The sequence below is a fragment of the Podarcis muralis genome, chromosome 15, assembly GCF_964188315.1.
Source record: "Podarcis muralis chromosome 15, rPodMur119.hap1.1, whole genome shotgun sequence".
In the NCBI taxonomy this organism is placed as follows: domain Eukaryota; kingdom Metazoa; phylum Chordata; class Lepidosauria; order Squamata; family Lacertidae; genus Podarcis; species Podarcis muralis.
Window position 1 is genome coordinate 33,866,157 of NC_135669.1, and position 21,175 is coordinate 33,887,331.

Consider the following 21,175-nt stretch of genomic DNA (forward strand, 5'->3'; position numbering starts at 1 on the left):
CTTTCCGGAACACTGTGTGGACCTCAATGCTGCCACCTTTCGAAATTAGCATTTCTCCGAATTTTTCAGTCCAGTTCTCTAGCTATGAATTTGCACAAAGGGGGGGGGGGTGTTCAACGCCTCCCTTCCCTACTCGTTTCTAAATCTAAATAGTCCTTCAAAGGTGTTGCTAATTGAAATATACTCGGAGTCGAGAGTGGATTTCATGCTCTTTAATCAGCTCATAGTGAGGAGGAATGGAAGTCCCCTCAAAGTATCTGCTTTATATACATTATTTACACAATGGGCTGCATGTGATTGGCTAATTCCGGAATTCTCCTTTAGGCCAATCAGGTTGTGGATTCACTTCCATCTGGAGTAGATTGGGTGGCTCCTGCAGACCAATCATACTGCTGCATTGTTCTAGGACCAATCAGACTGCTGCATTCTGAATCCTATTGTTCTGGGACCAATCAGACTGCTGCATTTTGGATCCTATTGTTATAGGACCAATCAGACTGCTCCATTTTGGATCCTATTCAACTCAGTCCATAACACTAATCCCACAGAAAAAGTTACAAGAAAGGAGGTGTCGATTTAATATCAGGACCAACTTTCTGAGAGTAAGAGATGTTTGACAGTGGGGAGGTTGTGGACTCTCCTTCCTTGGAGATTTCAAAGCAGAGGTTGGAGGGCCATCTGTCATGGACGCTTTAGCTGAGATTCCTGCATTGCAGAGAGTTGCACTAGGTAACCCTCGTGGTCCCTTCCAATTCTACAATTCTGTGATTCTTCTCCTCCTCAAGTAAAACTCCTCAAATATATGTTTGTGTGTGCACACGCTTGTGCATTTGCGTTAGCAGAAACACCCCTTGTCTCTTCCTGCTACAAATGTTTTGCCAGCTAATTTGTTCAGCGTGTGCTCTGTGAGAATGGCCGCTTCCTTGAAAGGCCTCTTGGCTCCACTGGGCATCAGCAGATTCCCCACGGTATTCCGGAGCGGTTTAGTGTTGGGCGATGGACACTCATTAAATGGCCCTGAGTCATGCGCCTGCCCTTTAGGGCTCAGCCCACACACATCTGTCTCTGATATGACAAGGGCAGCAGGAAACATTTAATTGGACCTGTAATTATAGGGCACGCGGCAGCATAACAGTTCCCAAAAAAGGGTACCGAGGTGGAGCTGCCAAGCGCACAAAAGGCAAATTGAGGTTGGCTGGTTTGCAGCGCGGTGCAGAGCCAATGTGCCAGGACAGCAGATTTCCACCTGCTTTTAGACCGGGTCGCGGGGCGGGCGAGGCATTTGCACAGAGGAACGTAGGAACCTAGCACCTTCTGCATGCAAAACCACTGAGCTACTGCCCTTCCCTTAGAGGCAGAGTAAGATGCTAGTCCTCATCGTTCAAATTAAAGAAGTGATTCAAACAGGGAGCTGCCTCTTTATACCAAATCAGACCACTGGTGCATCTAACTCAGTACTGTCTACACTGACTGGCAGCAGCGGATTAAGTGTTATGTGCAGAGTAGGCCAGAGGGAACCGAGGGAGGCTGAGGCTTGGGGGTGTTCCATTTATCTATTACATTCCAGCCCCAGATTTACTCCAGAGAGAGCATAGGTGCTTCCCTCCCTGCCATGCTGTTTTCAGAACCACCCTGTGAGGTACTGTAGGTTAGACTGAGAAACAGTGGCCGGCCCAAGTGCACCCAGCAAGCTTCATGGCCAAGTGGGGGATTCGAATCCTGGTCTCCCAGGTGCTACTCCTAGTCTAACACTCTAAACTGGGATTTCCCAAACTTGGGTCTCTCTCCAGCTGTTTTTGGACTACAATTCCCCTCATCCCTGACCACTAGCTAGGGATGATGAGAGTTGTAGTCCAAAAGCAACTGGTGGCCCATGTTTGGGAAACCCTGCTCTAACTGCTACACCACACTATTCCACAGTAGAGTTTCAACTGGAGAGGGAGTTCCTTCTGATCTGTGGCTCAGGCATTTTAGGGGAGTTTGGGACTGCTGCATGAATCGCGATGACAACAGACTGACTCCTTCTCCCCTTTTCCTTCTCTCACCCTCAGTATTTCTGGCTGTTCGTCCTCTCGCGGGGTTTGGTCGGCATTGGCGAAGCCAGCTACTCCACCATTGCTCCCACCATCATCGGAGACCTCTTCACCAAAAACACCCGGACCCTCATGCTCTCCGTTTTCTACTTCGCAATCCCTTTGGGCAGGTATTGAACTCCACGGACCTTTTGACTCCTTGTTTCTACACGCATCGTGTTTCGTTTCTTTGCTTTCTTACTCTGAACACAGAAAACGCCTTGAGCCCTGGGCCATGTCTGCACCTTACATTTGAAGCACTAACAACCTTTAGCGTCCTTAACAAACTAGAGTTCCCAGAAAATTTTTGGTGTGTGTGTGTTTAAAGTGGGTTCGTAGTGCTTTAAATGGCTGTTGTGGAAGCGGCCTTGTGTTTTTTTGCTCTGGCCCGGCCCACTGTTACCTTCAGCCCCACCCACCACTCGTCCATGCCCCATCCACCGGGGGCATGCAGCCCCTGACAGAGTGCCCCTGAGGTACAGAATAACTGAGGTCCCAGTTTGGAAACCTCGGCTACGGTGCCAAGCTTGGGGCTAATGGCTTCCTTCCCTGCTTCGAGCCGCCCTTATCAGCCTGGTGCATTGGGGATTCCTCTCTCCTCACAATGCCTCCTTGCCCCAGCTTGGCATGGTGACAGACGGGTTGGGCGCTCCGCATTCCAGCTGGCAGGGCCGTTTCCTGCGGGGAATCTCAGCGCCGCATGTTTACTTCCATCGGCGCGGGGGAAACCTTTCCCGTAATCAGTCGGGTGACAAAACATCTGTGGCGGGCTGGCGAACAAGCTATCCTGAACTCACCGTTTGCAGGCCAGCTTGGAGACAAAGGGTTGAAAGCATTCCTTTTAGCTCTTCAGGAAAAAATGCGTCCCCAGGCCCGCCTGAGAACGCTGGGGGCAGCTTTTTCCTGAACAACAGCAGGAAGCGAGGCTGTGAATTTGGCCCGTGACTCTGGCTTTAAAATAGCAAGCTCGATATTGTTTGGGTGGTGTAGTGAGGAGGGTCAGATCAAATGGGGTCCCTGGGCCATTTATCTGAGAGGGGTCAGTAAGATTATTCCTGGAACTCCCAAAGCTACTCGTAAAGGCAACAGCCAGCCCCAGTTGTTTGCTCCTCAGCAACTGGTACTTAGAGATGGTCAGGATCTGTCTGTGAACTAAACCAAACTACTCTAGATTCTCTTAAAGAATCCTGGGAGTTTCATTTTGGTGAGGGGGATTTCAGTAGGCCTCCTCTCAGCACTATGGATTTCCAAGGGTCCCTATAGAAAAGGTAGCAGCTGTTAAACTAGACCAAACGCCTTGAGGTCTTTGTAACCTTAAGGGCTAAAGACCTGGAGAGCTCTCCAATGCTGATCCTACTCAGAGTGGACCTACTGAAAACTATGGAAATGACTAATTTGGGTCAGATTATTTCAAGGTGTCTAGACTGAGTAAAGCTCAATTGCATCACACTTTTTCAAATGAGATGGCCAGGATGCTGAATTCTGCACGCTTATACCAGTAGTCCCCTGTTGCCTTGAGGAACATCTTTGGGAGAAGAAAAAGCTAAGGAGTAAACCCTACAGAAATCCAGAGTGAAGTCCCTAAGACGGCTGGATGGTGCCTTGTGCACCTCCTTCCGGCAACTTTGGCCAAGCTGGTGCCAAGCATATTACTCTGCTTTCCTTTGGACCATATCAATGAGGCCGAGAGAGGAGCCTTGTCATTGGGCAGCCCAGGACCTTCATACACAGTGCCCAGGATTTCGCCCTGGGGGTGTCACTTTGGTCCTACAAATGCAGCAGTTGACTTCAACCTCAGAGGCACACTCCGTTGTCTCTCTAGAAAGACGGATGCTGACAAAAAACGCCAGTAGCTTTGTTTGTGTAGTTCCTGAGACTGGTTGCAGAATGCACAAACAGCTCTAGATGTTCTCCTGGACTGTGGGACTCCCTTCCCCTGGAAATTCACGCGTGCCTTTCAGCCATGATCTAGTGGAGCTTTCTTTAAAACAGGCTTTGTGCGGCTACGGTGCAGCTGTTGGATTGGTACAGGTGAAGTTTTAAAGTACCATGTTTTCAATCCATTTGGTTAGCCGTTCTACGCATGTTGGATTCTGCACTTCAGGTGCCGCTGGGAGATCAAGTGGGCTAGGAACTTGAACGAATGAATGAACTAATCCCCCTATTTTTTCCTCTTGTCTTTTGCTTTGTTCCCCAGCGGTTTAGGGTACATCACTGGATCAAGCGTCAAGCAAGTAGCTGGTGACTGGCACTGGGCCCTTCGGGTGAGCAAGCAGCCTGTTTTTTGGTGTTTGTTTCAAAGATCTGCTCCGCTCTGCCCCTAACTGAGGTGCCGTTTACAGATCACGTTGCCCACACATTGAAAAGAATACATGTGGGACTTCTATGGGTGAGTCATGCTCACCCCCAGTGACCACACCATTGGCATGCTGGAAGAAGATCTACACCGTGTCTAGCCAGCTTGGTTCTCTCCAGATGTTATTGGATTACAATTCCCATCAGTCCCAGGGATGATGGGAGTTGTAGTCCACAGCATCTGGGGGGTACTGCACTGGCTGTCCCTGCACGCTAGAGCTATGCGAGGGAGAGCATAGAGAAGCTCTACCTGCAAACATTGGTGCACGCGTAGAGCCTCTTCTGACGTGGTTTCAGCAGGTTACAAGGCACTATTACTATGAAGACCCTCGTGACAGGGCAAGCTGGGCATCCCATCAGCCAGGGGCACTGCAGCAGCTGGTTTCCTGCATCAGGAGTGGGGGACAAGATGACTATCAAGGCCCCTTCCAACACTTGCCCAAGATAATAATAATAAACAAGAATCAGGCACCCTTTCGGTTGGCTATATATTAGAATGCCCCCCTCATGTCAGTGTCATGGGAAACATTGCAGGCTAAATAGCTTCCTGGACCACTGTTTTGCTAGAAGTGGAGGAAAAATCTGCTGAAGAATTTAGGATGCTTCTGGCTTGAGGTAGATTATTGTCAGGACAGGAAAACGAAAGGTCGCTGCAGCATTCCGTTCCCTCTGCTGCTCTTTAGTCAAAGTGTCCCTTGGCTGCCATGAAACTCAGCCAGGGATGTTTCCTTGTTTTGTGGGAGGGATCATTGTTTGCCTTTTGCATTCTTTTTCCTGCATGAAGGTTTCTCCGTTTCCTTCTATACACTTTGGGGGACCTTGAGAAATGTGCGGGGAACACTTTAAGCATGCAGTGGACACAGCAGACACAAAGAGCGCTTGACCAGAAAAAAAGAAAAGAAATAGCCAACAGGAAACAGGGCAGCAAAACTGTTTCCTAACCTTTGACTCCGCTTGGCCTCTTGCCAGTGGAGGAGCGACTTTTCCCCTGGATGGAATTTTAGGAAGGTGAAAACTTTTGTAGATAATGATGTGGGGTGCTTAAATCAGGTCTCCTGGCCTGTTGATGGGGCCAGGCTATCGGCAGCGCATAACTCAGGTGCTCAAAGCTCAACACCAGTTGCCTATATTGCTGCTTGGTGTGGTTCAAGGCTTTTGTTCTAGCTTACAAGGCCCTGAACAACTTTGATCCAGAATACCCCAAGAAACCACCTAATTCTTTATATCCCAGCCTAATCGCTGAACTCTTTCGGGGAGCCCCTCTTAGTGGTCCCCAGTGGCTCGAACGCACAACTCATACTAAGGGAGTTGTGCTTTTAGTATTGCACACCCAATTTTATGCAGCTCCCTTCCTGTCGAGGTCAGAGAGTCTCCCATCCCTCCTGTGAACATCCAGCGTCCGCTGAATCTTTTATTCCAGCAAGCATATTTAACTGAATTGCAATTGTATCATTTTTAACTCATCTTTTTTTAACATTTCCATTGTATTGAGTTTCTTGTGCACTGCTTAGAGAAGATTGGTGTTCATTTTGCCCCAGTCATCCGCCCTTTTAAAAAAAAACAGGCCGTGTGCTCTAGATGTTGCTTGTGTGAGTGTTGGGAGGACCGCTCCCTTTTCTGCCAACTCCATCTGGCCTAGGGGCGGGGCCTGCACTCACTGCCACAGCATAAGAGGCCTGAGAGAGGCCCCCGGGACACGGCTGCTGTTGCTGCTTTTGTGAGTGTTGGGAAGACTGCTCCCTCCTGTGCCAACTCCATCCGGCCTAGGGGGCAGGACCTGCACTCACTGCCAGGGCCTCCATCAAGGCCTCCGGAACACGGCTGCTGTTGCTGCTTGCGTGAGTGTTGGGAAGACTGCTCCCTCCTCTGCCAACTCCATCCAGCCTAGGGGGCAGGACCTGCACTCACTGCCAGGGCCTCCATCAAGGCCTCCGGGACACGGCTGCTGTTGCTGCTTGCGTGAGTGTTGGGAAGACTGCTCCCTCCTCTGCCAACTCCATCCAGCCTAGGGGGCAGGACCTGCACTCACTGCCAGGGCCTCCATCAAGGCCTCCGGGACACGGCTGCTGTTGCTGCTTGCGTGAGTGTTGGGAGGACCGCTCCCTTTTCTGCCAACTCCATCTGGCCTAGGGGCGGGGCCTGCACTCACCGCCACAGCATAAGAGGCCTGAACAGCTACCGGCAGCAATGGACAAAATGGTTTTAAATGTTTTAATTGTTTTTAATTTGCAGCACTTTAAATGGTGGTTGTTGTTTTTTATAATATTATATTATTTTATTATTTTATTTTTGCTTGGGGAGGGATAAGCATTTAGTCAGCGCTATTGTTTCTTGCTTTGTTTTGTTCTGTTTTGTTTTATTATTATCATTATTATTCTGTTAAATTATTATATAGTTTGTATTTTGCTTTTTAAGGGGTGGGGTCAGGGCTGCCTGGGAGTGGGTCCCAGCAAACAAAATGGCTGGGGCATGTTCCACAGGGGGGGATGCACTGGGACAACCGATCTCAGTGATCATGGGTAGGAGGAGGAGTTACGCTAAGACCAGACCATGTCATTACAGAGGAGGCAGGTTTAGTCGTTGTCTGAGGACTATCCCTGCCTCCAGGTCTGGTCCTGACCGGAAGGATACTGGAATCAGCAAGGGAAACCCACATGACCTGAAAGTGTTGCTGTGCAATGCCAGGTCAATGATGAATAAAACCACTGCCATCCACGACCTGATTGTGGATGGAGGATTTGACCTGGCATGTGTGACAGAGACCTGGTTGGATGAAGCAGATGGGCCTGTCCTTGCCGCTGCTTGCCCACCAGGTTTCTCTTACGCACAGCAACCCAGGTCATGTGGGCGGGGAGGGGGGGTTGCAGTGATTTTTAGGAAGTCATTAGTCTGCACCAGGCGTCCTATTGGGAAGACCCAGTTCTCTGAGTGCATGTTCTGGAAGTTGGGCAATAGGGGCAGTACAGGATTCCTACTGGTGTACCGACCTCCCCGCTGCACCAAGGATTCCCTGCCCGAGCTGCTTCAGGTCGTGGCGGATATGCTCCTGGAGACACCTAGCTTGGTTGTCCTGGGGGATTTTAACATCCATGCCGACACGACCTTACAAGGGGCCGCTCGGGACTTCGTGGAAAGCATGGCCTCCATGGGGCTGTCCCTGAATAAGTTTGGCCCAACTCATAGCCATGGACATGCCTTAGACTTGGTGTTCACCTCTATGGATGCTGGTGATCTGACACTAACTAAAAGCGAAACAAAAGAAGTGCCATGGTCAGATCACTTCCTGGTGCAACTGGACTTCTCCGCAACCCTTCCCCTCTGCAGGGAGGTGGGACCAATTCAGATGGTCCGCCCCCGCCACTTAATGGATCCAATTGGCTTCCAGAGAGTGGTAGGGGATGCTTTATCCCAAGTTGATGGCCTTTCAGCTGATTCCCTGGTGGCACGCTGGAATGCGGAGTTAACCAGGGCTATTGACTGTCTGGCTCCGAAGCGCCCTCTCCGATTGCATGGAGCCCGGACAGCCCCGTGGTTTTCCCCGGAGCTGAGGGTGATGAAACAATCGTTGAGACGGCTAGAGCGCCGGTGGCGGAAAACTCATTCTGAATCAGACCGGACACGGGCTAGAGCTCAACGTCGAGCCTACCAAGTGGCAATGGCGACGGCGAAGAGGGCCTTCTTCGCTGCCTCCATAGCATCTGCAGAAAACAGCAGCAGGAGACTTTTTCAGGTGGTTCGCAATCTATCGGAACCACCTGTACCACCGGGGCCTGGTAGGGACCCCAAGATCTCCTGCAATGCTTTTGCAAAGTTTTTTGCAGATAAAATCGCTCAGATTCAGAAGGAGGTAGACTCCACCGTGGGAGCAGGGCCAGGGCGGGAGAGTGCTAGAGTTCTGTCTGGTCCTGTTACATGGGATCAATTCCAGTCTGTTACCTCCGAGGATGTGGACAGGCTGCTTGGAAAAGTGAAACCGACCACCTGTCTCCTTGATCCTTGCCCATCCTGGCTGATAAAAGCGAGCCGGGAAGGGCTGGGCGATGGGCTCTGCGGGGTGGTGAATGCTTCCCTCTGTGAGGGAGCCTTCCCAGACCCGCTGAAAGAGGCGGTCATTAAACCGCTTCTTAAAAAAACATCTTTAGACCCGGCCAATTTGGCCAACTATCGCCCAGTCTCAAATCTACCATTCTTGGGCAAGGTGATTGAGCGGGTGGTTGCTGAACAACTCCAAGCACGCCTGGAGGAAACGGACCATTTGGATCCCTTCCAATCGGGATTCAGGTCTCACCATGGGACTGAAACTGCCTTGGTCGCGCTGGTTGATGATCTCCGGCGGGCTAGGGACAAAGGTGAGAGCTGTTTCCTAGTTCTGCTGGATCTCTCAGCGGCCTTTGACACCATCGACCATAACATCCTTCTGGACCGTCTAGAGGGGCTGGGAGCTGGGGGCACTGTCATACAGTGGTTCCGCTCCTTCCTCCTGGGTCGTGTCCAGAAAGTGGTGGTGGGGGATGAGTGCTCAGACCCCTGGGCTCTCACTTGTGGGGTGCCTCAGGGTTCTGTCCTCTCCCCCATGCTTTTTAATATCTATATGAAGCCGCTGGGAGAGATCATCAGGGGGTTTGGACTGGGTGTTCATCAGTACGCAGATGACACCCAGCTCTACCTCTCCTTTAAATCAGAACCAGTGAGGGCGGTGAAGGTCCTGTGTGAGTGCCTGGAGGCGGTTGGAGGATGGATGGCGGCTAACAGACTGAGGTTGAATCCTGACAAGACAGAAGTACTGTTTTTGGGGGACAGGGAGCGGGTTGGTGTGGGGGATTCCCTGGTCTTGAATGGGGTAACTGTGCCCCTAAAGGACCAGGTGCATAGCCTGGGAGTCATTTTGGACTCACAGCTGTCCATGGAGGCGCAGGTTAACTCTGTGTCCAGGGCAGCTGTCTACCAGCTCCACCTGGTACGCAGGCTAAGACCCTACCTGCCCGCGAACTGTCTCGCCAGAGTGGTGCATGCTCTAGTTATCTCACGCTTGGACTACTGCAACGCGCTCTACGTGGGGCTACCTTTGAAGGTGACCCGGAAACTGCAATTAATCCAGAATGCGGCAGCTAGACTGGTGACTGGGAGTGGCCGCCGGGACCATATAACACCGGTTCTGAGAGACCTGCATTGGCTCCCAGTACGTTTCCGAGCACGATTCAAAGTGTTGGTGCTGACCTTTAAAGCCCTAAACGGCCTCGGTCCTGTATACCTGAAGGAGCGTCTCCACCCCCATCATTCAGCCCGGACACTGAGATCCAGCGCCGAGGGCCTTCTGGCGGTTCCCTCATTGCGAGAAGTGAGGCTACAGGGAACCAGACAGAGGGCCTTCTCGGTAGTGGCGCCCGCCCTGTGGAACGCCCTCCCATTAGATGTCAAAGAGATAAATAATTACCTGATATTCAGAAGACATCTTAAGGCAGCCCTGTTCAGGGAAGTTTTTAATATGTAATGCTGTACTGTTTTTAACACTGATTGGGAGCCGCCCAGAGTGGCTGGGGAAACTCAGCCAGATGGGCGGGGTATAAATAATAAATTATTATTATTATTATTATTAGATGTTTCTGATTCCTGGTTCCTCACACCACACACCTCTTTCTCCTCCAGGTCTCCCCACTTTTAGGTATGATCACCGGCACACTCATCTTAATATTTGTTCCAGCTGCTAAGAGGGGCAACGCCGAGCAGCTGGGGGCGCAGCTGAAGGCTCGGACCTCGTGGCTGAGGGACATGAAGGCCTTGATAAGGAAGTAAGAGAACTATGCAGAGGTGGGGGGGTGGGCACATCAGCCTGTTTCCATGCTGTGTCAGTTTTGCACCCCCTAATTCAAAGTTTCTTTGCATCCTGTTTTTTGCTGATTTTTTGCTGACGTAAAGGTAAAGGGACCCCTGACCATTAGGTCCAGTCGTGGCCGACTCTGGGATTGCGGCGCTCGAGGCCGCAGAGCCTAGGGCTTGCCGATCAGAAGGTCGGTGGTTCAAATCCCCACGACGGGGTGAGCTCCCGTTGCTCGGTCCCTGCTCCTGCCAACCTAGCAGTTCGAAAGCATGTCCAAGTGCAAGTAGATAAATAGGTACCGCTCCGGCGGGAAGGTAAACGGCGTTTCCGTGCGCTGCTCTGGTTCTCCAGAAGCGGCTTAGTCATGCTGGCCACATGACCCGGAAGCTGTACGCTGGCTCCCTCAGCCAATAAAGCGAGATGAGCGCCGCAACCCCAGAGTCGGTCACGACTGGACCTAATGGTCAGGGGTCCCTTTACCTTAGATAGATATAGATAGATAGATAGATAGATAGATAGATAGATAGATAGATAGATATAGATATATTAGAGCAAATTTTCATTTAAATTGCACTCATTGTATACACATTTACAGATATACAGTGGTATCTCGGGTTACATACGCTTCAGGTTACGGACTCCTCTAACTCAGAAATAGTACCTCGGGTTAAGAACTTTGCTTCGGGATGAGAACAGAAATTATGCTCCAGCGGCACGGCAGCAGCAGGAGGCCCCATTAGCTAAAGTGGTGCTTCAGGTTAAGAACAGTTTCAGGTTAAGAACGGACCTCCGGAACGAATCAAGTACTTAACCCGAGGTACCACTGTATTCTTCTCAAAGTGTGTAATGAAGACGCACAGTGCCTTTCTTTCCCCCGTCATGCTCTTTGGAATGGCTTTATCATCTTATATTGGTTTGTCCATTCTGATGTTCTGTCCATGCTATTACAAAATTAAAACCAGGACCTTCCAGGATCGTTTATGGGGAAGCAGCGAGAGCTTCCTCTGCATGCATGGGATATGAAGCCTCCCCTTCTTGGCTCACCCCCCAAATCCCCTTTATCCCTTCAGCCGCAGCTACGTCTTTTCCTCTCTGGCTACCTCGGCCGTCTCCTTCGCCACGGGGGCCCTGGGCATGTGGATCCCCCTCTACCTCCACCGGGCGCAAGTGGTCCAGAAAACCGCAGAGACCTGCACATCTCAGCCCTGCGGGACCAAAGACAGGTGAGCTCCTGCTTTGCTTTTACGTCTAGCGGGGATGCCGCAGGGGGCAGTTTGCGCTGTCGGTCTTGCATTTGGCATGGGGTGGGGCTAGATGCCCCCCACCCCCAGTGTCACTGCTCTAAGATTCTCTTAAGTGTCAGCTATAGCACCCTCCTTGGAAATAAGGCATTTCTGGGGAGTCAGTACATGCGTTCTTCTTTTTAATTTTTTTTTAATTAAGTTTTATTTTATTAAAATAATTCAACATTAATACATACATATTAGGGACGCGGGTGGCGCTGTGGGTAAAACCTCAGCGCCTAGGACTTGTGGATCGCATGGTCGGCGGTTCGAATCCCCGCGGCGGGGTGCGCTCCCGTCGCTCGGTCCCAGCGCCTGCCAACCTAGCAGTTCGAAAGCACCTCCTGGTGCAAGTAGATAAATAGGGACCGCTTACCGGCGGGAAGTTAAACGGCGTTCTGTGTGCTGCTCTGGTTCGCCAGATGCAGCTTGTCACGCTGGCCACGTGACCCGGAAGTTTCTGCGGACAGCGCTGGCTCCCGGCCTCTAGAGTGAGATGAGCGCACAACCCTAGAGTCTGTCAAGACTGGCCCATACGGGCAGGGGTACCTTTACCTTTACCTTACATACATATTACAAATTTACAGACAAACATACATTTTATATGATCCTTAAAAATATTCATACATACCCACACTCAATCCCACACATACTTCCTTTTTCCACCACCATCCCTCACCCCACCCTGTGCTTGACTTCCAATCTACTCAATTGCAATTTCTTTCCACTTCTATTACTTTCTTTCACACGCTTTTAAACCAACTTTCTACTTCTTTTTCTGTTACACATTGTTATCCATCTTATTTAGTATTTCAGTATTTATAACGGAACTTGTTTATTCTAATAGGAGTTCTGATTTTTCAATATGATTTCATATTCATATTCCAATCCTGCATTCAGCTGCAGGTTTGGCGCGACCAATACAGTGGCCTGTATACCGAAGGTGCCATAGATGGCTCTCCCCCTCCCCAGGTCGCCCCCACAACAATCCTGTGAGGTAGGTTAGGCTTAGAGGCAGTGACTGGCCCCCAAGGTCACCCAGTGAGCTTCATGCCCGAGTGGGGGATTCGAACCCTGGTCTCCCAGGTCCAGCACTTTAAATGCTGAACCACACTGGCTCTTCACTAACAGCTCATCACTTTGTATAAAAGTCCTTTTCAGTTTTTCAGAGCCCTTTTCCTGGCTTTGGACAGGTTTGCTGTTATGCCAACCCACTGAGAGAGGAGGGTTCCTGTTTAATGTTGGAGGAACTCAAACTTGAAGGATCAGGGATTCCTCCAAGGTTAGGCAATGAGTGGAAAGTAGAGATAGATAATGGAGAAAATTTTCTTACAGACCATCGTAAACAGTTAAAATCGTTAGTAAGATTGGAATATCACTTGTAGTTTGATAGTGAATTTTGGACGGAATGGAGAGGTAAAAGATTTGGATTATCATAAAAGATTCAGGAGGAAATGATTAACAATAGGACCCACAAAGGGGAGGAGGGAAGTCCAAGAGATTTCTTGGAATCTTGTTTTTTACATTGTATGTTGACTGTGTGACTATAAAATTTTAATTCGAAAAACCAAATAAATAAATTTTATAAAAGGATTTCCTGGGCCTGACATACTGTACATGTCTTGCCCCATTGCACCACCAAAAAGGAAGAAAAGAAAAAAGTAGAGATAGACTCCTCTGAGAGACAGAGCACATAAGTGAACCAGGTTAATTTTAAAATGCAGTTACAGATTGCCGCCCTTCAGAAAAAGGTGCTCCCCCCCCCCGAGGTTCAGTCACCTGAGAACCTCAGATTCCCATGGAAAACGTCCAGACGGTCCTCAGAGCCAGCGTCTTAATTTTATGAATTCCCTGCTTTGGGTTTCCGCCCATAAATGTCCGTTTAGCACATCTTACTCATGCTTTTTGCTTTGCTAATCCCGGCCTCCACCTGCCTCTCACCTTCCTGTGTATAAAAATGTGCCCGTATCAGTGAGAGAGGCCTCTATTTTTGGAATTGTTCCTTGCCCTTAGCTTGATCTTCGGAGCTATCACTTGCTTCACCGGATTTCTGGGCGTGATCACTGGGGCCGGCGCAACCAAGTGGTGCCGTTTGAAGACGCAGCGAGCGGATCCCCTAGTCTGCGCCGTTGGGATGCTGGGTTCAGCCATCTTCACTTGCCTGATCTTCGTTGCGGCAAAGAGCAGCATTGTGGGAGCCTATGTATGTATGAAGCAGCTTGGGGTAGCGTCCGGGGGGGGGGGGGGAGGAATGAAGTTCCTGATTGCAATTACACGCAGGTCATAGAATCGTAGAGTTGGAAGGGACCCCAAGGGTCATCTAGTCCAACCCCCTGCAATGCAGGAATCTCAGCTAGAGCATCCATGGCAGATGGCCATCCAACCTCTGCTTTAAAACTTCCAGGGAAGGAAAGTCCACAAGCTCCCAAGGTCCCGCTACCCAAACACTCTTTATACAAAAATTCACTTATCCAAGCATGAGGAATTATTACCCAAACCTTGCTATGCACACCAGAGCATAGCTATCAACGTTTCCCTTTTTAAAAGGGAAATCCCCTTATTCTGAATAGGATTCCTCGCAAGAAAAGGGAAAAGTTGACAGCTATGCACTAGAGATTCACATATCCAAACATCTGGACCTGCATGTGGTATTGTAAACAAGTAAACAGCCTTAAAAAAAGCCTTACTTTTTGTGTTTTGCTGGTCCATGGTATCTATTTTGCCAGAAACCATGAGGGGAGGGGGGGAAATCAGACAAATAAGAGAGCATTTTCCCCCTTCAAGGGTTTTCCTGGGTTTTTCCTGTCATTTGGGGATCAAAATTCTGTGGTCGGGAACGCATTAGAAATGTTCCCATAGAGATCAATGGAAATTGTTGACTCACTATGCAAACACAGTGAATACATAAATACTGTCAATAAAATAAATATTCTCTATCTGCTGTTTAGCTCCCTTTATCTCTCTCCTTGCAATATAAGGATTCTCCCTCCTCCATCTAACTCCACCCACAACCATAATTAATGAGAATTTGACTAGTATCTGTCTAAGAACATTTCCAGCCTCCCTCCCAAACAAAAGGAAACAAGCCGCCCAATTTCACAGTGCAATAAAGTAAATTGCTGTGCATTTGGTTATGTTAGGAGTGAGTACTACCGTTTTACGAAATCTTCTTAAAACGTGGTAAAAACTAAGCAATTGGTGCTGTCTATGTTCCATCAACAGGTCTGCATTTTTATCGGTGAGACGCTCTTGTTTTCAAACTGGGCCATCACTGCTGACATACTCATGGTAAGCTGGCATGGGGAGTGCTCTTAACTGTGTTGGTGAAGGCCACATGCAGTCCATAATGCTGCAATTGCACTGGTGCAGAGTTCAGCATCCTGTTGCCATTATGGAGGAATATTAAGAAGGATGGGATGAGGAACCTCTGGGCCGGGCGCCCAATGTGGCCCTCCAGGCCTCTCTGCCTGGCCCTCAGAGCCAGCTTAGTGGTACTCTGTGTGATGCCATGAATAGCTCTGCTCATTTTTTTTGTGGTGCGAAGAGGACATTGGTGGCAACGCCAGCCCTTTCCCCAGGCCTCTATTTTAGGAAGCGAGGCCTTGCCAGGGCAACCCTTGTGGTCTTTCCTCTGGCTTCCTGAGCTGTGTGTGCCGCTCAGCTTGGAGCAACTGGGGCGATCCCACACTCTGCTTCCTGGCTTAGCCAACCTGCCGCCATCTTTGGCAGGGATATCCGAGCCAGCTCCTGTGGTGCACTTTTGGTTCACTCAGGCCTGTAATTGACTTATTTTCCAAACTTGGGCAGGAACTAATGTTTGGCTGGGTTTTTTTCTTTTCTAAGTGCTCTTTAAAAGGGCACCTACCATCCTTTGCTACAAGTATGGGGAAACTCTGGCCCTCCAGATGGGAATTATGGATTGATAACTTCCAGAGGGCCCCATAGATTTCCCCAGTGGCTACAGAGCAGGGATGTGGCACCTCTGGCCCTTCAGATGTTGTTAGACACTAACTTTAGTAAGTTGATACTGAGGGAGGGCTAATATCCCAGCCAGTCAATACTGAGGGAGGGCCAATATCCCAGTCAGTCAATACTGAGGGAGGGCCAATATCCCAGTCAGTCAATACTGAGGGAGGGCCAATATCCCAGTCAGTCAATACTGAGGGTGGGCCAATACCCCAGTCAGTCAATACCCTGGGAGGGCTGCAGGTTCCCTGCCTTGGGTGTTCACAGTACTGAGGGACCCAATGTCCCACCACCAATCCCTTGGGAGTTCCCCAGCTGGTTCCTTCCACCATTCCTTCTCCATCCAGCCAGTCCATGGCAAGAACTGTATAGGTTTGCCACACAACTGTGGGGTTCTCTCTCCTGCAGTCAGGGGGAAGCCATGGTTGTTTTAATACATCTTTAAATGTATAGGCCTCTAATTGCAGTAGGTCTGCTCTTAGATTGGTACAAGTACAACCAAGATCAGGCCAGCTCTGCCACCATTTTCTTTTCTGTAATCGCATGGTCCCCAAATGCATGCTTATCCTAAATGGCATATCCCAGTGTGGGCTAGTCATTTGATGGACTGGTTGTTGAAATGCTTCACCCATAGAGTGTTGGACAAGGACCAAGGAGACCAGGGTTCAAATCCTCACTTGACCATGAAGCTTACTGGGTCACCCTGAGCCGGTCAGTGGTGAGGGATAATACGCAGAGTGGGAGGTCCGTAAATGCCACGTTGAGCTAATTGGAGGAAAGAAGGGATATAAATGCAATGATAATAAATAATATATTTCTCCCTGCCAGTACGTGGTTATTCCTACACGCCGGGCAACTGCAGTAGCTTTGCAAAGCTTCACCTCACACCTTCTGGGAGACGCGGGGAGCCCTTACCTGATTGGATTTGTAAGTGCATTTTTGGGGTGTCATGGGTCAGGGATGTGTTGAGAGGCTTGGCTCTCATTTGCAAGGCAATCGTGTCTCCCCACCAAAGGAAGAAAAGTGCATACCCTCCAACATTTCTCTGATGAAAATAGGGATGTCCTATTCAATTACTACTACTACTACTTATTATCATCATCATTATTATTATTACTTTATTTATACCTCACCCATCTGACTGGATTGGCCCAGCCACTCTGGGTGACTTCCAACCTATATAAAAACATAATAAAACATTAAACTTTTTGTTTAAAAAAAGGCCCTATACAGGGCTGCCTTCAGATGTCTTCTCAAGGTTGTATAGTTACTTATCTCCTTGGCTCGGGGGTCGCATAACTCCATACCCTCCAACATTTCCCCGATGAAAATAGGGAAGCCCTAAGGCAAAGCGGGACATTCCAGGATAAAATAAGAAACCAGAATGGCTTCTGTAAATCTGCGACTGTCCCTGGAAAATCAGGGCACTTGGAGGGTCTGAAAGTAGCAAGGACTAGAGTGGGGGAAGAGGAGGCAAAATCATTTTTCTGGTCTTCTTCTTCACTGGGGAAACCTGGGCTTGCACCCGGGACCCTCTTCAATCACGCATGTGCAGTACCACCAAGCTGTGGGTGACACTCCCTGCTCTTATCCACGACTAATCTAGCCTGGCTATTCCTGCCCTCCATGCAGGGGTTTTTGCAGACCAGCAGGAGGGAAGCATAACAATTGGAAACCCTGACTGACAATGAGAAAAGGAGCCGGTTTATCGTAGCAACCATCATATTTCTTTCCCTCTTGACATCTCTTGAGAGTCCCACACATCTTTGCAAGCGAGCAATCGCTGTCATACTGAATAAACTGCACCCGGAAAGATGCTAACTTCTCTCCCCCTCTCCCCGACCCCAATTCTGCTTCCTCTCCAGATCTCTGACCTGATTCGCCAGAGCACAAAGGAATCGCCGCTCTGGGAATTCCTCAGCTTGGGCTACGCGCTCATGCTCTGCCCTTTCGTCGTCGTCCTGGGGGGGATGTTTTTCCTAGCCACGGCCCTCTTCTTCCTGAGCGATCGAGCCAAAGCAGAGCAACAGTGAGTATCCGCCATTTGCACATGACATTATATATGCCAGCTTTGGGTTGGTGCCCTCTACAGCCGGTGGGAAAAAAGCATGTCTGCACTACGCAGTCAAATGAGATTCAGACCCATTTGACCGTCGCCGTTGCTGATCAAGGAACCCAGTTACCGTATTTTTTGCTCTATAAGACTCACTTTTTTCCTCCTAAAAAGTAAGCGGAAATGTGTGTGCGTCTTATGGAGCGAGTGCAGGCTGCGCAGCTATCACAGAAGCCAGAACAGCAAGAGGGATTGCTGCTTTCACTGCACAGCAATCCCTCTTGCTGTTCTGGCTTCTGAGATTCAGAATATTTTTTTTCTCGTTTTCCTCCTCCAAAAACTAGGTGCGTCATGTGGTCTGGTGCGTCTTATAGAGTGAAAAATACGGTACATGAAAAGGGAGAGTGATCTAGAACAAAGCAAGATCAGTGCCTTCATGAAGCTATATTTCCCAGGGCTGTTTGGGGGGCAGCAAGCTGGTGCCAGTTCCCAGGTTTTGGAGGGCACCTGGGTGTGTTGACCTCCATAGGCTCTCTCCCTCTGTGAGTGAGCTCCTTTCCGTAGGAACATAATTTACTAGGACCTGAACAACTCGGGTGCAAGGTACCTCAGGGAACTGCCTGTACTCTTATATCCCGGGCTGAACATCTGCAGGAGCACCGTGGGTCATGGTGAGGCCCATTTGATGGCAGCAAGAAACAGAGCCTTTCGTGTCACTGGCTCAGCATTGTCAACAGAGATTCAGCTGGCCCCTTCTGTCCCAAAACTTTTCTCTTCCATCAGGCTGGCTTATGCAGGCCATTAAGAATAATGCATCTTTCCATAATAGTTAGCAGGTTTCAAATTTGTATATGGTTTTTTATTGTGTGGTTCTGTGCATGGTTGTTGCACAGGGGTCTGCAACCCGCGGCTCCGAAGCCGCATGTGGCTCTTTTACACCTTTGCTGCGGCTCCAGGGCGGATACTAGCAAGGGGAGGAGGCACATTGTGCGCCCCGACACTCCCCACTGTGGCGGGCACTGTACTGGCTGTGACGTCGCATGGGGGCGGTGCGTGCGTTAGTCACGCACCGTCCCGACGTCACCTTCCCACCCGCTGTCAGATCGGAGGGCAGCGGCGCGCATGCTTTAAATGTCGCAATGGTTTTGCGGCTCCCAGTTGTTTTTTTCCTTCGGAAACGGGTCCAAGTGGCTCTTTTTGTCTTAAAAGTTGCAGACCCCTGTCTTAGACCAAGTCAGATCACTGGTCCATCCAACTCAGTGCTGCCTTCTCTGGCTGGCAGCAGCTCTCTCGGGTGTGTCTCTCTCCCAGCCCTACCTGAAGATGCTGGGGGGTTCTTTTTCATGCAAAGTATTTGCTCCATCACTGAGCTACAGCCCGTCCCCTGGCCCAAGGGACTCTGGAGTTTGGCAGTGGCCCCCTGTCCCTCTGTCAGTTCCTGGGCCTCATCCAATGCCCAGTGCCTCTGATGGAGCAAGTCCTGGTAGCCAAATGGACTTCTGACTAGTTTATATTCGTAGCATAAGCAGGGCCCAGTTTATTGGCGCTCTGCCTGGAAGATCCCCGTCCTGGCACTTGTCAAACTGGCACAAGCTCCTTTCCCTTGGAATGACTTTCCAGCTTCCTGGCCCCGAGACTTTTCCGCAAAGCTCTAAATCACCATCTCGAAAAAAGCAGCTTTGACGAACTGCACAAGAAGCTCTTCGCTGTAAAGACGCCCCATTATTCTGAGACCGGGAAATCTGATTTGAAGAAGGGAATGCTGGGACTCCCAGCTCTTCTGGCAGACCACAGCATCTCGGTCATCTTTTATACCTGGCGACTGAGCATAATGAGGCAGCAACTGGGGTCATAATTGAAGGGAAGGGAAAGAAGGCCTATAGGCAGTCCTTGACTGATTTATCAATCATCATCATTTTAGAAATAAGGAGAGGGGAGAGAGAAGAGCGAAGCAGAGATGAATATTATCTGGAAGCTGCACCCCTTTGCTGTGGAATCCCTGCCCCCTAATACGACACTTTAAAGACTGGGCTGGGGTTATTCATTTTCAACTCTGGACGTGCTCAGAAGCTTGGCTCAAGTTAAACCTTCAGGCCACGTGCGATCTACAGTGGCCCCGATCCAGCAAGTGTTACAACCTTCCAGAATATCAGAAGCTGCTCTCAATATAGGATAGGAGAGCTGCTGTTTCTCCCACCGCCACCTTTTAATTTTAATTAAGTTAAAAGCTCATGTAGTGTGTCGGGGGGCAGGGGGAGGGGGGAATGTTGTCACAGCCAGAAACTGGGTTGGAGGCAGTTTAATTAATTTAAAAGGGCCTGCTTGAACGGACACGTACGTTTGACTGTGCTGTGGGGTGGGCAGGTCAATGCAAGAGAGCCTCAGTCATCTTTGCCTCTGTTCCTTCCGCTCCCCGCTTCTCTGTGAGATAGCGTGGCGAATGGAGAGACCCCGATTCAAATCTCACCCACCCACTTGGCCATAAAGCTCACTGGGTGACATTGGACCTGTCACTTACACGCCAGCCTGGCCTACCTCACAGGGTTGTTGTGAGGTTGAAGTGGGACGGGGGAGAACCTCGTGCGCCACCCTGAGCTGCACAGAGGAAAGGCAGTATATAAACTAGGGGTGCCATTTAGACCCAGAAAACAGCAGGCTAGAGCCTTTGCCAAGGAGTATGGGAAATGTTCAAAAGGATCATACCAGCCATTTTAGCTTGGCCCTAATATACAGGGACACGGGTGGCGCTGTGGGTTAAACCACAGAGCCTAGGACTTGCCGATCAGAAGGTCAGCGGTTCAAATCCCCGTGACAGGGTGAGCTCCCATTGCTCGGTCCCTGCTCCTGCCAACCTAGCAGTTCGAAAGCACGTCAAAGTGTAAGTAGATAAATAAGTACCGCTCTGGCGGGAAGGTAAACGGCGTTTCCGTGAGCTACTCTGGTTTGCCAGAAGCGGCTTAGTCATGCTGGCCGCATGACCCGGAAGCTGTACGCTGGCTCCCTCGGCCAATAAACCGAGATGAGCACCGCAACCCCAGAGTCAGTCACGACTGGACCCAATGGTCAGGGGTCCCTTTACCTTTACCTAATATACAGTAAGCCGACAACTTACGTGAGGGGTTACGTTCTGGGGATCACACTTCATGCCAAAATCATAGTCAAAACACATTGGGTGCAATGGCGGGTGGGATTGCCAAAGTCATTTTTCTTCTTCTTTTAATTATTCCCCACCCCCCGGCCATACCTATAAGGCTGAATGTGCAAGCTGTATGAAATATAAGCCATCATGGTGTAGCAGTTAGAGAACTGGACTCGGAAGCCAGGAGACCGAGGCTCAAATCCTTGCTGAGCTGTGAAACTCAGTGGGCGACCTTGGGCCAGTCACAGTCTCTCAGCCTAACTTACCTCACAGGGTTGTTGCTGTTGTGGGGATAAGGTGGGGAAGAAAAACTGTGCCACCTTGAGCTTAGAGGGAAGGTGGGATAGAGATGCAATTAAAAACAACAACACCAAATACAGTGTGTGTGTGTGTGTGTGTGTGTGTGTGAGAGAGAGAGAGAGAGAGAGAGAGAGAGAGAGAGAGAGAGGGTCTGACTAGATATTGTTTACAATATGAAATAATACTTGA

The 21,175-nt window shown here is 49.8% G+C and overlaps 1 protein-coding gene across 3 annotated transcripts in view; it reads left to right on the forward strand.

Annotated features, from left to right (window-relative positions):
• The window catches only part of SPNS2 (SPNS lysolipid transporter 2, sphingosine-1-phosphate), a 101,931-nt gene that overhangs the window by 63,448 nt on the left and 17,308 nt on the right, over positions 1–21,175 (forward strand). For all 3 annotated transcript variants that reach the window (XM_077919630.1, XM_077919629.1, XM_028708091.2), the window contains exons 4-11: positions 2,052–2,203; positions 4,270–4,336; positions 10,074–10,216; positions 11,316–11,468; positions 13,542–13,731; positions 14,751–14,816; positions 16,323–16,421; positions 17,360–17,523. In XM_077919630.1, coding sequence (XP_077775756.1) covers positions 2,052–2,203; positions 4,270–4,336; positions 10,074–10,216; positions 11,316–11,468; positions 13,542–13,731; positions 14,751–14,816; positions 16,323–16,421; positions 17,360–17,523 — 1,034 coding nt within the window. The remainder of the gene's footprint in view (positions 1–2,051; positions 2,204–4,269; positions 4,337–10,073; positions 10,217–11,315; positions 11,469–13,541; positions 13,732–14,750; positions 14,817–16,322; positions 16,422–17,359; positions 17,524–21,175) is intronic.